Source organism: Psittacula echo (genome assembly GCF_963264785.1).
Source record: "Psittacula echo genome assembly, chromosome: 12".
In the NCBI taxonomy this organism is placed as follows: Eukaryota; Metazoa; Chordata; class Aves; order Psittaciformes; family Psittacidae; genus Psittacula; species Psittacula echo.
The window spans coordinates 1909519-1927386 of record NC_137747.1 but is presented as its reverse complement, the minus strand read 5'-3'; the positions used below and the strand labels follow the sequence as shown (position 1 = coordinate 1927386).

General features: G+C 43.5%; 1 protein-coding gene across 1 annotated transcript in view; it reads left to right on the top strand.

Annotated features, from left to right (window-relative positions):
- Positions 1-4718: 4718 nt before the first annotated feature.
- The window catches only part of DOK5 (docking protein 5), a gene marked incomplete at both ends in the record, with an annotated part of 41991 nt that continues 28841 nt past the window's right edge, over positions 4719-17868 (top strand). The window contains one exon of the mRNA XM_080628053.1: positions 4719-4784. Within this exon, the coding sequence (XP_080484179.1) occupies positions 4719-4784 (66 nt within the window). The remainder of the gene's footprint in view (positions 4785-17868) is intronic.

Genomic DNA, 17868 nt, shown 5'->3' with positions numbered 1-17868 from the left:
TGCCTACTCATGGCTTGATAAAGACTACAGTCATGTATTTTGGGACCTACTGTGGGATTAATGTTCTTGTGCTGGCTCAGACAGGAAATATCAAACAGGCAGGCAGGGAAACTGCAATTGCACAGGCTATATCGCTCCAGCTCTGCCATAGCCAAAGATCACAGCTAGCTGACAGTCCCAGAGCTGCACTCTGATACACTGCAGACTCTGATAAATTACCTATAGGAAAAGGGAGGATGGATGGTGACCTCGTGACCCACCATTCACTCCAGCTTAATCCCTCCAGACGTGTTCTGCAGATGAAGGAAGGCCTTCAGGAGAGTGAGGATGAGAAAGTTGCTTAAATGCTTGTGACTGTCACAGACCTACAAAGCAAGCAAAATGAATGTTGGGTTTTTCAATTGCTAATGTTATCCTGGATTCACTTTGCTTGCAGATTCAGGCAGCATATATTTATTTCTATCTTAGCATTCACTGTGTTGACAGTAATTTTGTTAGGGACAAAATATTACAATCAGAACCAGAGTTTCCAGTAAAAGGATGCATTTCATTTGCTACTCCCCACCCTCCACTAACTTCTCTGCCTTTCACCACCTTGGTCTACACGAAGCAGAATTATACGAATCGTGCAGAGGCAAGGTAATTTCAGTGCCTGACACTGCAATATTACTGTGCAAAATGACATGTTAGCCTGGTTAATAGATTATTTATTCTCATTAAATATTGATTATCAGTGGCTTCTGCTGGCAGGCACTTTCCTGTTTACTGTGCAAGTAGTTACATGTTTACATTCTGTTCTGGTAGAGGGTTTTTTTTTAAGCTAACTGTTCAGTTTCATGAATTTTCATGTTTTGGCACTGACTGACATCTGCATAATAATTCCGCCAATAAGTTATGTGTGCATTTCTCGAGCGCAACTTTATACGTAATGTGTTCCCAAATCCCTGCAGCGAGTGAGGGTGTTATAACCAGGGGTCCTGTCCTCACTTTGCCAGGTAAGTTGCCTCAAATTTGATGAAGGTTTCCTAAATTCTGTGACCCTACACACTTCTCGTTTGCCTGAAGCCTGCGGTCGCTGCACAGACAGTCTTGCTGGCATATTAGAAAAAAAGACAGAGGGGAAGATATAACAGCAAAGTATCTGAGAAATCTATTTCTGCAGAATTCATTCACTCAAATCAGTTAGCACAATGATATGTGAATGCTAAAGGAACAGACTTCCTGACTGGTTTTGTACTGTGGATCCAGTGTATGCTTTTGCATTAGCACCAGCAGTACAACAAGCCACAGTTATAAAACCAAACTATGCACGAGCGAAAATCAGCGTGTCATGCTTTAAAAAAAGTGTTTTCTTCCTATGCATTAGGAAAGAAGTAAATTCAGAATAAACTTCTTTTTTTTTTTTAATTTTTCCCCGATTAAATACAGCTGGCCCAATGAGCCAAGGCAGCACTACGAGTCTGGCTTCACAAAGAGGAGAATAAGGGCTGTCAAAGTTTGCAATAGCATACGAATAGCATGCTTTTTTTAATAGCATGCCGCTGTCTGGTTTTTGCTCATTACCTGTCGCATTTCCTTGCAGCCAGGACGAGTCCAAATTCAGACTGTTCCTTGCAAAATCAGAATGAAATGTCAAAAAAATTATCTCACGCCAAAACAAAACTAGACATAGGAATGCCAAAAAGCTTTCCATGGAGATACTGTGTTTGAAATATCCCATTCCGGTAACCTCAAAGTACTTGATAAGGTCAGAACACTTCACTGTGATGTTATCGTTTCCAAACTACTCTGAAAAATCCAAACAGTAGTGGAAAAACTTTGGCATCTTGACCTTATGGAGACAAAATGTTATGGGAGCTTTTCCTAAAACAGTGTTGATGCATGTTCTGCGTTTCCACAAAATCATTTCAGGGTGATCAAATGAGAAACTCTTTTTGTCAAGAAATGCTTGAGTAGTGCCAGCTCCATCTGTTCGAGGAAATAACTTCCACAGAGAATATTGCTCCCTTAAAATGGCCTCCACAGCTTTCTTATTCTTTAACTTGGTACGTCTCAGAGATGTTTGACAAATTCCACTGGTAGACTGTGATGAACTAATGTCATGGGCACAGGGGATGACATGCTGCAAATGTAATAGGTGAATGGAACTTCTTTTTAAAATGTCAGTATGGCATTTTGAAAACAACCGGATACCTTCATTGTCAGGGAAAATGCACAACAGTGATTTCTCTTTGCAGAGCCCTAAAAGCAAATGAGCTCATTGTAGGGCAATACAGTGATAGTTATTATGAGATTAGAATATCACAATAATCCACTTAAATTATCAACAGCAGGGTAGTACTTCAAAGTGACCCTTAACTCTTATCTTCCTGAGAAATAATTGCAGTAACATCATCATTAAAAGGAAAAGGATTTGAATTTCAATGAAAGCTTATTATAAAGGTTTTGCACAGTTTTGAATATACATAAACATGTGCAGCGTTTCCTTCTAGGGAGTGCAAATGGTCAATAGACCCCTAGGGAAATGAAAGAAGGACTCCTGTCAAAACAATGACAGCACACATTTGCATCTGTATTGAAAACCTAGTAAACAAGGTTTTTTCTAGTGATAGTATTGGGTTGCAAACCTGAACAATGAGATTTTCTGGCACATTCTTGGAACATATTGCACACATGGGGATTAAAATGCATTTTCTCTTTGAACCATAGCATGTGTAAAGGATTTATGTTGTTCAAAGTGAAAATGTAAGTGGACACTAATATCCTAATTCATCAAGGAATAAGCACAGGCTTAAATCCACCTTTACTTAACAAAGCTCTTAGGAATGTGTTTACCTGCAAGATTATGCTAGTGGCTAATGGTATCAGCAGGATGTGTTTACAGGTACTGGAAGGGATTAGAAGCTATGTCTAAACTTGTTGAAAAGACATCTGAAGTGTGTCTGTAATTTCTTTCCTGCTACAAATGGCTTTGAAACTAAAATAAGCAAGCTTTGGTTTTTTTCTTTTCTGAGTTTAGAACATAAGTGATGCTTCCAGCATGAATATTTTTATAGTGCTTGAGAGTGTAAAACACGTTTCTGTGCTGAATGCATGCTTCTATACCAGATGAAGCAAGCTAGGTGTCTAAACTTCCCTAGCTTTCAACCAGCAGTGGAATCTAATGAATGCTACTATGGAACTGGTATTAACAGCGTTCTTGGGCCAGTATGATATATTTAACAAAAATACATTACTTGGCAATTTTGCAGGCAGGAACCTGTACTTTGTAATATTCAACTTCTGGACTGATTTAGGGTCATATTGCTGTAGTGGATGGACTTGTCTCAGAATATTCTTCTCATTTCTGGTGTATTTCGGTGCATGGGTGTGGAGGTTTTTGCTGTTTCTAGCTGAAGCTGTTCTGTTTTACGCATTCTGCAACATAGCTCAGTGAAAAGAAGAAAGCACAAAATAACAAACGAGACTCTGTGGCAAGGAGTGCAGACTTGTCTCCTTCCTCCTAAGTGAATTAGCCCTTCAGCTAGAGAGTCTTACTCTATCTCCGTAATCCACTCCATCAATTGATATTTCGCAAAGCCTTGCAGAGCATAATCAAGCGAGAACTCTTCAAACAAAAACTGAAAGCACCACGCCGTCACCACAGCCGAGCAACCACCATCATTTCTGGCTGCTCCTAAAATAAAGGAGCTACAAATTTAAAGCAGAAAGGGGCCAGTTTTATTGCAGGTGAGTTCTGTAGTTATGGAGCAACTAAATAAAAATGGGCACTGCTTCCCTGTCGCCCTGTGCTGAGCACAGCAGCGAGGTGCTCTCCCTTTTATGCTCGTTGGTGATTCCCTGCCCTGCCGTCCTGCTTGCTACCCTGGTTGTAATTTCCATGGCAGGATAATTCTCAAAGTCATCTCTCTGGCTGACCTCAGACTGCCTATATTTGTAATGCTGTTAAAAGATGTCATGAAGAGATGAACGGTCCCTTTTTCCAGGACATAGTCTTTATAGCATGCCACAAGCAGGTAACCCATGTAGAGCTACCCGAGTTACTGGAGCCCGTCTCTCCTGGGCTCGCTGGTGTGCTTGGCAATAGTTGCATGTTCTTAGAAAAGGAGAACTGAGAGGCACCCAGCGCCAGGCGAAGTCTTTCCTTGCTGCAACCTCACATTGCCTAGAAAATGCAGCATAGGCTCGTGTGACATTTCCACAACATGAAGTGCACCGGAGGACGGCAGCTCGAGTTACTGCTCTTTAGAAGGAGAGTCTGGAGCTGGGCCACTTGGCGTTCTTTCAGGCATCCCAAAGACTTTCTGGGAAAGCCCCTTTCACAGGGAAAACCAAAGGTCTGAGCCGCACCGCCTCAGCAGGACGGCGCAGATGTGGTTATTGCCAGATGACCCACCTGCAGCTGGAGGAAGAGATGCGCTCGGTACAGGGCGGGATGGCATAAAGCATTGAGACAACGTGCCTCGAGAGTGCGCGTGTTCGCAGCGCCCTGCCCCTGGCTGGCTGTCGGGACAAGCACCGGCAGCTCTCCCGGTGGCGGGGCCGTGCCGGAGGCGGGGCGGGAGAGGGCGGGCGCTGCCGCGGTCCTGCCCACGGCCCTTCCCAGGGCCCGGCCCGCCGCGGCCCGGGGTGCTCGGTGGGGTGGTGCGGAGCGGTGCGGAGCGCAGAGCGGTGCCGGTGTGAGCGGCGCCGGCCGCTGCCAACTTTACCGGGGCGGGATGGCCGCCAATTTCAACGACATCGTGAAGCAGGGCTACGTGCGCATCCGGAGCAGGCGGCTGGGGGTGAGTGCTGGCACCTCCCGGGCTCGCACCGGCCTCTGGGTCGCCTCTTTTTTTGTTTGTCCCCTTCCACTCCTTTGTTCTGTTTGTTTTTGCAAACTGGGCTCAGTGAGTGTCTCCGCGGGGGAGACGTGAGACAAGAACTGGGGGGAGGGGAAGAAGAATGAAGGTACCCGAATGTGTGTGTGTGTGTGTATTTATGCATTATATATATGTGTGTGGTGTACCTGTATCTTTGTATGTTTATTCTCTTCTGTCACGCTGGGAGATGGGTTCGCTGCCCGCCCTAAGCCTCGGCTGCTTCCACCGCCCGGCTCTGCCCTTCGTACCCCGACAGGCGCCGCCAACTTGGGGCCGGAGCCGAACGGCTGCCGGCGAGGGGAGCGCGGGGGGCTCGGACCGCTGAGGAAGGACCGGGTGGCCGGGAGGAGGATGGGGGCTTGGGGGTGCCCCTGTCCCGGGGATGGGGTCTGCCGGTGAGGGGAGCCCTAGGCAGGGCTGAGAGCGGTCGGTGGCTGCAGGGGTCCTGGGAGGGGGCTGCTGCAAATCACGGCTTTAAGATCTTGTGTGGGACAGATGAAAACCTCGTGGTACCCTCAGGGCTTTTGAGTTCATTGGAGTTGCACAAAATGAAAATCCCAAACCCGTTTTTAGCTCGTTATTTATGTTTAAACTTCCTGTAAGGTTGTTCTTTCACTAGCGTGCCGTGTTCCTGGGTTCATTGTAGGTACTCGGTGGGCAGTAGTGGCAGGGCAGTTCCCTGCAGTACCTGCTTTGGCATCTGCTCTCTTAAAGCAGGGGCTGTTCACGGGCTGCTCCTGCTGCCTGCTCCCCTTGAGTGAGCTACCAGAGCTGCTCCGGCGTGCTCTGCACCTCCGGCCTCCCTTGGCGAGCCAGCGCGGCGAAAGGAGGGAGGCTTTGTGCATATAACATGTTTTAAATTGATGTGTCTGCCTCTCAGGACAGGAAGGGAACTCATTTCTTGTGTTTACTGAGAACTGATGGGTTGGCAATTCTCAATTGTTCATAGCGTGAGTTTTGCATTAAGATTTATTATGGGGTAGAAGGGGAGGGTGCACAGTCATCTGAAAGCTCTTGCTGGCCCATTACAGTTATAGTTTCATTCTCTCGCTGTATCCATGCCCAGTGCTTCTCTGCAGCTTTGGTAACTTGCATCTCCCTGAGTTGTTTGGAAACTGGACAGCATTTTAAAGTATTCCAGCAGGCACAGTTTATTCTTGAAGAACCACACGATCCTGTGACAGATGGAGATAATGTCATTATGAGGCAACTTGTAGTAAACTTGGCAGAATTCATGTATTTTAACTATCCTTTCATTACTAGATGTATGTTAGTATTTAGTTTGCTCCAATGTAAATGAAAAGTAATGTTAAACTTTGACACTTTTCCGTACTGTAACAGTGAAATCCGGTGGTCATGTGAATAAGGCACATCTCACTCTGAGAAAGGCGTAAGTTCTGATAAGACCTGTGCCTCTCCTTTCCTAAGGCTTCCCAGAACACTTTGAGGGTGGTGGTGGTGAAGTGTCTAATGCCCGCTCAATAGACATGCACTTGACATGTGAATGCAAAAATAGGGCGAGAAATGGGGAACAACGCTGAGTCCATGGAAACGGAGCAAATATTAAATGTTTTCTTTGGAAAGATGGTTTCTTTGTTTGATCTCGTTCCTTCCAGTTCTAAAGGTTCATGTCAGTATCAATGGCTGCAAAGTGTGAAAGGAGTGGCGGAAAGTGCTTTTGTGAGGGAATCCAAGCAGGGTCCAGAAGAGTTCCCATGGCCATAGATCTGTTAAACTGTGGAGCCCTGAGTTTATTGCCCTAAGCAGCTCTCTGCACTGGGCGTGCTGTCCCGATAGCTTTCCAGCACTGTGGAGAACGTTATGAGGAAGGTAGTAGCTGCAGTGATCTGGCTGTCACTGCTTTACATCTGGAGGAGAGGTGTTTGCTGTGCAGGAGAGGTGACCTGTTCAGATCTGGCTGCTCTCTGTTTGGAAATAGCAGTTTCATCATCAGTAATACTTTACTGTCCTTGTAGCTCTCAGTTTAGAGTATTGGCCCACAGCTTAAGGACAGATGGTTGAAACATGGCTGCAGATTTCTTCCTGTAACTTTTGTTTCCTATAAGCTGCTTAAAAGTGCATTGCCCTGACTTACATCACCCGAGTAGAAACGGGTAATGTGATTAACCCCAGTTCTTTAAATGCAGGACAAGCTTGTGTTGCTTGCGGCAACATTACAACTGTCAGCACGCACTTCTCCATATGCAGCCCTAGCTAAATGCTGTCCTTTCCCCTTTGAGTATTTTCCTCCTTGGTGAGGTGTGTATATGCACGGCTGAGCACCTAGGGCTGCCACCTGGTTTTAGTAAGAGCTTGAATCCAGCCTTACTCAAGGGCTTTGTAAGCTTGGCTTCTTCAGAGATGAAGGAACTGTGCGAACAGCTTTCTATATAGCAGCTCTGTTGGGGAGGGCGGTGGGACACCCAGGAGCTGGAGGTGGGAAGGGAAAAAACACTTTAGACCTTAAAATACTAACTTTTAAAGAACTTTCCCACACTGAAAACATTAGGAAGGACCAGCCTACTCCAGCCCCATGTAGGACTCCTGCTTATTTGAAAAGGATTTCAGTACTCTGTGTGTGGTGGGATGCAAGTGGGAGTTATTAAAGTACATTCCAATATTATGGTGGCACAGCTGTAATCAGTGCATTGTCTTTTCGGACTGAATTCAGCTCCTAGGTTTTTTCTCTGCAATGCTATGGTAATTCCATCTCCAAGGGAACTAGGAACTGAGCTTGTATCTACAAATTATCTCAAGAAATGACTTTTCTGAGTAACTGGGATGCAGGTGCTCCATTTGGAAATAAAGGGGTGCAGAGAATCAGCTTTCTCAAAACCAAAGAAAACTGCCAATTCCAGTGAGTAGTGGACAATTCCAGTGTAATTTCAAGATTGAATTTTGTACCTGGACTGGTTTCGCACACTTTAAATATGTAAATTTAATTTAATATTATTTAATAAAATGGTTTCCATAGCAACATTTGTATCACATGTGTTTTCTGCAGAGCCAAATATATTCGGGAGAAAGCGCACTTTTCCTGATTCTTTCCATCCGTATAGGGAGAAAATTAATTCCCTCAGTCAATGATTTCCCTCTGTTATGTCATTAGCAGTGACACAGAGGAGGTCATGTGCTGGAAAACTGCTGACAGTGTATAAAAGCACAACCCTCCAGAGTTCCTGACAACAAAGGAAACCTGTTCTGCTCTGTGAGCAGTGCTTCCATCGGTGGCTGCTGGACCTGGGTTTTGGGAAGGAAGGTACTCATTTGGGCTGAGTGCTTTTGCCTGCAGTCACCTTTCATCTAATTCAGTGCTTTCTATATACCTATGAAACAGAGGAGTAATTTTATGTCCTCTTTACTGGAATAGGCTTTTCTTGTGCTTATGATTTGCAGATAATGTCTTTTCCGAGATACAGATGTGACCTTTCTGAGGGGGAATATATTATGTTGATATTTCCTCTCCTTAATGAAACAGCTAGCTCTTGTGTTTTCATTTTAAGAATGGGTGGATGTGTGCTGCTTGCGAACACACTTGAGCTTTCATTTGAGATTGGACTGGCTCAGCTGAGTGTTCAAATAATAAGAAATCAAAACAGGTACAAATCTTTGAACTAAAGGGCCTTTGTTACACTGGTGAGCCTGAAGAGCTTTAGAAGGAAAGGGGCAGTTAGTGGCCTTCTTTGAGGTGCAGCCAACCCACCTTTCCTCCTGGGCTGGGAGACCCCACACTTCTGTTGAACTCCTTGGTGTCAAGGCTTAGCTTACCCCTCCTGCAACCACACCTAAATTCAGGTTTGCTGGAAGCCACGTTTTAAGTTGAGCAAGCATTATGGAGTACAGGAGCTGCTCTAAGGATACTCTTTACTGCCATGTCAAGGTATAAGGCAGAAATGCATGCTGGAGGCTCAAAGAGAAGGCTCTGATGTTTCTGAAGCCTGTTCCTCTGGGTAAAGACAGCAGTGTTGGGAGTGCTGGCGGTGTGGCACCAAGAGGTGCTGGCTGCCCTCCTGCATGTGGGGCTTTGAGGACGATGGTGTTCCCCTTGGAAGACCCTGCAGAATTTGCAGGCATCTGGCCTGTCCCTGTCTCATGATGTATGGGAGACTGCTGGAGCAAGATGCCATGGGGTTAACTGTCAGCCCCTGGTTTCTGATATGCCAGTAGGACACTTGGAGTGTCTTGTTGCATTAAGTGATGAAGTACTGTTAGTGTCAGAGGGAAACAATCTCTTCGATGAATGGCATCTGCCTTAAGCTGTCTGCAGCTAAAAGCCAAATACTGCTGATCAAACAGAAATGCCTCAGAGAACCAGCTGAGATGTGCTGCTGGTGAGATGTCTCTGTTAAGGAGTTGTACATAGTCACAGCTATGCAAAGCCTTGAAGAGTCTGGTCTGGCTCTGCACGATACTTGATTGACTAGAAAACATTGGCTTCCAAAAACATTCACTCTGACTTGCTTGGAAACCAGGCATCTTCTTCCCAATAGGGAAGCAGATAGAGGATTTGGCTGTGGTGGCTTGCATGTTGCTGCTTTCTAAGAGGGGTAGAATACCTTTCTGAGCATACCTTAAGATGATACAAATATGACTGTACTCTTTCTCTCAAGCTTTGTCTACTATGAGCACATCTGGCTTGTGTCAAGTATTTCTATTTTATCTCATCTCTCAGATAGGTATATCAAAATGTGAGCTTCATTCTGTGTACTGTGATGCTTGACCTGCTGTGGTGCAAGGTGGATCAAAGCTCTGCATGTGCAATGTGAGGAGGCTGATACTGAACAATCTTCCAGGAAAAATCCAACAGCAAGGATAGACAGCATCTTTCAGATTTTTAAGACTTAAAAATAGATGTGGAGCCATCTAGGCTAGTTTGTGCTCTCATCTGCTCTTCCCAGTGTGCAAAATTCCCCATGCTGAAGCAATCTTTATCTGGTCAATAAAACTCTTAAAATGTCTTTATTCTGGAAGACTTTTGCTATAAGAGGTCTATGCCATAATCTAATGTAAATCCAGGTTGAAATAAGTAATTAATTATGGTTAAAAAAGTGAATGTACAGTTGTTGCATACTTCTTTCATTATAAAGCCAAAAGAAGGGTAACAGTTGTGGTGCTTTCTGCTTCAGCAAACTTCTCTTTAGCATTGGAACCATTTCTGTTCCCAGGTTATTCACAACATGTTATTTCAGGTCATATGTCTCTCAATTTCATGGTGAAGATGCAAGAGCTAGAGCTGCAAAACAACTTTAGCTCTCACAGACATAGAAGTAGCTCTTCTCTACAGACATAAAGTAGCCTTCCCAAGCTCCAGTGCGTATTTTCACAGGGGATTCAAGTTAAACACTAAAGATCATATGTATCTAACAGGAGAATAGGAAATGCTGAAATGATTTGCATATGAAAATTGAGGTGACCTCTATTCTAGAAGAGGATGGAGTTTTTTCCTTTATAAAAGGCAGGGTTATTAAAATTAGAAGCGTGTAGGACATACGCTGCTCAATTAATATACATGGACTACTGCTTCTGCATGGCAGAGGTACTTAAAACAAATAGTCGTGGCAATTTGTTAGAAAAGCCTTACAAAGTATTTACCTTTCTAGAACATACACTATGCTAACTAGAGACACTGGATGTTTACAACCCAGGAAAACAATCTGAACACTAAAAATAATGTGTGCTGCTCTCAGAATTGGATGTTATTAACAGGCAGCCTGATTTATCTTATTACTGCTATGATTTTATGAAGGTATTTCATGGTTGTGGAGGTTTGGGAGTCTGTTCCACAGGCTTGTATCACTATCAAGTTATTACAGGCTATTAAAAACACTCCTTTGGGAGGATCCATTGACTTTAATGGAGCTGTGCTAACAGTGTCTGTTCCTAAAAATGCAGAGGTTTCTATGTCTGATTGAAGCTCATGGAAAGGAAAAGAAAGATAAAGTGGATTCTTTTTTACCTGGCAATCTGCTTCTTGTACCTCTGTCTGGCAGAGGAAGCGCTGCTAACAGAGTTTTGCAGAATGCTGTCTCCTGAGGTATCTCCGACTTTGCACTTACGAGGTGAGGCACAGACCAGTTCTTGCAGTCGTATCTGTTTAACAACACTTCTAATTAAATCTGCAGGCTGCACAGCCTGCTCTGGGGTTGTCTGTAACCCCATCTGCTGGAGGCACCTCCTTGTTATGCAAGGAATGATCAGCCTCATCTGTCTATTACAGTGGGTCTTCCATGGAAATTTGGGCAGGAGCCAAGAATAAGATCTGAGCGCCCAGCGTGTGGGTTGGCAGGGTTTTAGAGCTGAAGCCCAAAGTGCAATTCTGATACACCTTGCCCTTGTCCATGGGAGTTCCCTAAGGACACGGAGATCAGCCATTGACCTCCGGGTTTCAGTCGTGGCAAATACTGGCTTGTCCAACATCTGATGTGTTCCTGCAGTTCTGCCTGGGAGGTTTCTGTTGTCATCCTCTCATGGGGCTGAATCTTCTGGGATCAAATGTGTAGAATGGAGTTTTAAACTAAGAGTTTAGCTACCTTTATTAAGGTGGAGAAACTTTTGCCCATACTTCTAGCAACAAGGTTATTTGAAGAGCTAAAGATGAGCTAAGCTCAGCCCAGACCTCTTCCTTCCAACTGCTTCTTTGTAGGGCACTTACCTGGCTGTACTGGAGGCACTGTGGGTCAGGGCACTCAGCCTTTCCTCCCTGCTGTCCTTGCCCTCAATGATGGGGCAGCATCGTTTGATTTTTTTCTGTGCCTCTCCAAATCAACTTGGACATGATGAAGTGATTTCTCATTACAAGGGTGGCCTAATGCAAGTGCTGAATGTTGCTGGAAATGTGGCTGATAAGTAGGGTCTGATTTGGAGTGGAGGAAAGGAATAAAATCAGAAGCTGTACTTCTGAAAGCTTCTGTGTTGATGCCATCGATCTCGCTGGTACAAGGATCACATTAACATATAGTAGAAAAAGTTTGTGTGGGTGACATTGTTCTGAACACTGTTTAAAACTGATCTGAACCAGCTTAACCAAGTTCAGTAAAGTCCTGATCATAGTGCAATCAGGGAAGTAAAAAATGGTAGGTAACAGTGACCGGGTCTCTTCTGAAAGACGTGACTGCTGGAACTACAGCAATAGACTTGTTCCCTCTTTAGTATTAACCTTGTTGAGGTCAGAAACTAGATCTGTGCGTATCAATTTTCTTTGCTTGATGGGTCTGACTAGCCCAAAACCTTTTAATGACATCAGTGTGAAGGAATGTGGTGTAAGTGGTGTCCTCCATTGCAGAACTAGGCCTCTCCTGGCCACCCCCATAGGAGGAATTTGTAGTTGCTTAGTGTTTGGTTTGTGACAGAGGAGGGAGCTGACTTCTTCAGCACTGTGTAGTTGCTTGTTTCTAGGAAATGCTTGCTGAAGTGATGTCAGCAGTACTCAGATAATCCTGGGTTAACTTAAAAACCTAAGGGGAAAAAGTCATTCTTAGGGTTTCTGGACTGCCTTTGGTCGATGCTTTACCAGGTTCTTTGGTCGATGCTTTACCAGCAATATTAGACACTTGCCTAAATTAGGAGGGTATTAATTTCTTGTGTATTTCAGTATTGTTGCATGAGGACTTAGGCATTGAGCAGTGGCCATATGCTAGGTTTAAGTGGGAAAATTTTGTGTTCTAGACCTTTCCTCAATTCCTTTCCACGCTTTTGTGTGTAACTCTTACTGCATATTCTTGTTTTAGGGCTAGATGGAAAAACTTGTGATTCATGCTTAGAAGTATGGAGAAATTTTTGTATAAAGTTTTGGCCTTGTCCACTCCAGGTTTTTTTTTTAAACATCAGCAGAAATTCTTGATTGTCAAAAACTGAAAAGAGATGAAGCGTTCGGGTTCTTCTATTCTTGATTTGAAGTGAACTGACTTCTGTAGAAACTTCATTGAGAAGATTGGTGTTGAGCATTTAAAATGACATGTACTTTTGCAAGTTTTGCTTAACGCTGTTTCTGTGAAACCCTGTGGGAGAAGAGGTAAAATGGGGGAGAGACAATCTGCAGGACTAGAACCATATGGTTAAAAAGATTGGTGCTTCAAGAAGCGTGCCAGAAAGTTAATATGGGAGTTTTAGAGTACAAGCTGTGAAAAGTGGAAACAAGAATAATGTAAGGCTGGGGGGGGGGAGAAGGAAAAGTTGTCTGCTTATATCTACATTTGAAGCAGCATTATTAATAAAACTGTTGTGTTCACCTATACAGCTCCTTTCAGTCTGGCAGCATCGAGACAGGGAAGAAATGAACAGATTTCTCATGTATCAACTTCAGCCTGCAAGGTATTAAGCCCATTGGATAGTCATATTTTTAGACAACTGTTAAATAAGGTGTTGGAACATATTCACAGATATTAACATTTCTTACTGCTTGAAACTTGTCAGTGGCAGCGAGGAGAGGATCCAGGATATTGCTTAGGAAGTTTGAGCTTTTATCCTCCAGCTGATGAGGGGAGCAACACCAGTAAATGTCATTCAAGACCTAATGAAGCTCCATCTGGCTGCTGGCATTGGGTCTTTCAGCCCCGGGGCAAGTCCCCTTTAGATTTCCTCTGGCACAAAGTTACGGAATTTGAGTCCAAGTCAGCATGTATCTTGAAGGGCTTACCTCTGGAACTGAAGTAAAGGTTCTCAAAGCAAAGGAGTTGAGTGGGAGAAAAATGAGCAGTGCTTGTCTTTTTGGAGCTGCTCACCTTGTGTGATCCATGTGTTAGAGGACCAGGGTGTTCAGCCCTGTGTTCTGGATGAGTTAAAAGCAAGTTTTGCAACAAAAATGGAATTTTGTGTCTTCTCTTAAGGTATCTTAATTTTTGTTTTGTGGAAATGGGATGGAGAAGCAGGGGTCTGATATCTTTCCCGTGGCCTCCACTTTTCATCAAACCACTTTTCCTATTGTGTTTCATTTTAGGGCATCATCTGAGTTTGTTTTGGGTATCGGAGCCCGAGCTATGATTCTGAATTGAGCTGGGAAAGCTGGAGGTTTATGTGTGTTAAAAATAGGCAAATCTTATCCTCAGAATTGTGTGCAGAGAAACAAAAGAAAGCCTAATTTGATTCATAAAAACCCACCACCACAATACCACCAAGTAAGCCTAAGAACTGTTCCAGTTTCTCTCCAAGAGGCAGAAGATGTGGGATTATGCAGATCGTGATTTGGAGTATGAAATTCCTGTTTTGACAGTGGCCCTTTTTAGGAGCAGAAACAGCTTTTCTTGTGCTTTCCAGCATATGTTTTCTGGCAATTTACCTTCCACATTCTTCTTTGGGAGGTGGGCTTAGCTTGTGAAGCAAAACAATGAGATTCCAAATTTGCCTTTTCTCTTACACTGAGTTAACTAGTAAACAAGTGGTTCTTACTCATTTGCTACCTTGTTATAAAAGTGGAGTTTTCATTTTAACAGGTCTAATGCAAACTGACCAGAGCACCCTTTTTCTTCTGCTTTTAATTCAGATACTTCCCTTGTCTTCTGCCAGTTGTGGGTCCCAGTTCTGCATGTTGACTATTTGCTCTTCCTTTGCTAGACAAAAGTCTGTACGGTTTCTGCATACAAAAGGGTATGCCAAGAACAATTTAAAAGGCAGTGAAAGAAAAAGAAAACCCAATTGTAAACAGGTGAAATTTAGTCTTTTGTGATTTTGATACCTTTTCATCATCAATTTGTTACACAGTGTGAAGGTAATTTTCCTGCTGGTGTATATGGGCATTACCCTGAAGTTAGATCTGTGGTAAATTACCATTTTTGCAGTGTTTGTGGAGACACTTGAAAGAAAGTAACAGATGCAAGGTCTGCACCTGGGACTGACATCTTAATTTGATGTTTGCGTAGTTTTAGGTATACTGTGGAAGTTGATGGACTGTTCCTATTATCTTCTTGTCTGACTTCATCAAGGGCTGTCAGAAATACCAGTGAAAGTTCAAGCTGCTGGAATGAAGAGTGGGATGTTTTTTGGTTTTTCCACCTTTACTGAAAATAATGTAGCTTGTTTCAATTCCAAATGGCAGTACTGTAAAATCAGTGGCATTTCTCCCCAGTAACGTTAACGTAGGAGATTAAGTTATCCCTTTACTTACCAAGTAATGTTTATCTGGGGAACTATCAATGCCCTGTGGTCAGTAAAGGAAAAATTCCTCTTAATGCTCTCACTAATATCTCCACACTAGTGAGGATGGATGTTAGCTGATTGTACTGAATTTGCTGCATACTATTGAGTGGCATACTCCTGGCACGGTGATTATGGTGTAATGCAAGTGGCTATTCATTGTTAAATGAAGTAGTGCACATTAAGGCAGTACTCTGCTAAGCTTTCATGGGCATATTTTAGGCAGCAGTCACACTTTTTTGAGCATGGAACTTGTCTAAATGTGGATGAACTCCTGAACTCTTTCTGTAATGAGTACTACACAGCTGGGACATGAGCAATTAATAGAAGTAGGCTTTGTCCATTTGAACTAACGTGTAGATTAGTCTGAGCAAATGCAAGAGGACCGCAAGAGCCAGTGGAAAGCTGAAGTCTACCAGGGAAATACTGCCTCTAGAATCCTCATCTTTAATCTGTGTTTCTTTAAGTCTGTCCCCCCCCAACCCCAAAACAAAATTAAACCAAATAAACAAACAGACTCCTCCCCTGGCCTCAGTTGCACCTTTACCAGAAAAATGACTGAATTTTGTGTTTAAAGGCCAAACTAGTGACAAGTTTATCCTGGTTGGTAGCTTTAAAAGTTGTGACAGAGCAACAGCTCTTGCATACCTAGGATGGAGTCAGTCTCCTGATCACTAACCCCATGGGTGCTGCTCTGACTTGGATCCCTTTGTAATTCAGGATACATTGAAGGTTTTCACTCTGAAGCCAGTGCAACAAAGTGCTTGAAGAGGGAAATGCATTTTGATTGCCATGGACTTCTCCCTGCAGCAGCTTTGAACAGAGTGGCAGTCCATTAGCAGCCCAGGCAAATTACTTCAATTATTTGCTGCAATGCTGAAATGCTTGTTACTATGATTTAATGGGCTGTAATTCTGTCACTCTTAACAAAGCACTATATTTTGGTGAAGTCCAGCTTGCAGTGACTCACTTGGTAGCATTATTTGCTCTTTTATGCAGATTCACTTTGATTTTGTAACTGATCTGAGCTGCAGAGAGGCTGAGAAATGACCTATGACTGCATAGCTTGGATGTCAGGATTGAAAGAAAGATGTGGAAGGAATAAATTTGGTTTACCATGTGTTGCAATGGAGCGATGGACTAACCTTGAGACTTACTTGAGGTGTCTGGAGGCATGGGAGGTAGTATTTGTTACAGGAAACCCGTGATGCTCTCTGAAACTTGCAGTTGAATTAATTGGTGAATAGCAAAGAATGACAGCGGGCCAGGAATGGGCAGTTATACCCATCTGTTAGTTATGGGCTTGCAGGGCATTTGTCATCCTTGGCTCTCCAAGCAGCACATAACAAGCATCATTAACTGCACTTTACAGGTGGGCAAGTGGCAACAGGTACAGCCCAATTGCTCAAGTCATACATAGAAGATTGAGAAACTAAAACCCTTCTGCCATGTCTGGCTTTGGCTGGCAGCTTATTGCTGAAGAACTTACTGAGGTAAAGGACAAATCCATACATATATTCTGCCCTTCTTCTGTCTCTTGTGTAGTCTTAAAATTAAAAGTCCAGCTCTGAAATACTACGCTTACAAATGGTTGTATGTTCTGCGGGGCTGAAGCCTGTTGCTGGGAGTTTGTGAGCAAGTACAGTTCGTCTCCAACATGGAGCAAGTCCCATCAGTACCTTCTCACAGCTGAGTTGGGAGCATCCCCTTACAATGGCTTTCACAGGTGAGCTTGTGTTCTCCTGTGAGGAGTGAGCAGCTATCATCAAGCGTTAGCACTTGTGTGCTCTGCAGCCTCTTTGCATCCCATGTACTGATTAGTGAGCTCTGTGAACTGTTAATGAGCTGTATCAATGCTATTTTCCCTCTATAGCCCATGTAATTAAAGTAACCAGATTAGATCCTTGGCTACAAAAAGAAGAATAATTCCAAACCATAATTCATTGCAGTCATTTTAAGTTGCTCAGCAGTTACCTAATTCTAGCACAGCACTAAATTGTGTTAATTCACTGGACCGCGCTAATGGCCTGACCCAGCAGGACAGCAGCACATCCAACTGCACTCTGCAGGGCTCAGCCAGCACGAGCTGGCTGCGCAGAGGCAGTTTTTAGTCTGCATTGAAGCCTTTACTATTTTTTTCTTCCTTTAGTAGTTAAGAGTCCTAGGCTGATTATTCTCCTATCCAGTTTCATGCCTCGAATTAACTGTGCCCATATATAAAGCTTAGCAGATGTTCAAGGAGCCAAATCAGATACTTAGCTTCAGTTTGACTTTTTTCAAGCTGTTGCTAGCAAGAGAGGGTTTCTGCTTCCTGGTAAATGCTTCCTGGCACTTGGAGGCACTCTCCTCTAATGGCCTTAACAGCCCAGAATTATAACCTCTTCTGTGTATGATTTAAAAATGCCAACCTAACAAACCAGCAACCCTATGCTTTGAAGGCTGTAAGCCAATAAAGAAGGGCCTGAAAGTGGAGGGTTATTTCAGGTAATGCTGTCCTTCTAATGATGCTGCATCCAACTCACCATTTTTATCAGGGAGAATAGACTGGAAGCTGATGTCTTGCTTTTAATGTCCTTAGGTCCTGAAATTCCAGACAGTCAGTGGAGAAACTAAAAACTGGAATCAAGTTCTGTATTACTGTCCATCGCATCAAACAGCTTCTGCCTCACATCTCCTCTGTAGTTTATTATGCAGTGTAATTTATTTACACATCAGTTTATCAACAAGTCTCCTGTGAGTTGCGTGTAAGGAGCACCTGCCAATGCAAATTCAAGGCACTATGCACTAAGAAGAGAAGGGAAAGAAATTACTCCTTTGCTGAACTCTAATGATATTCATGTGGGATAAGCAAGTCCTAAATCCCAGCACTGTCATCTTA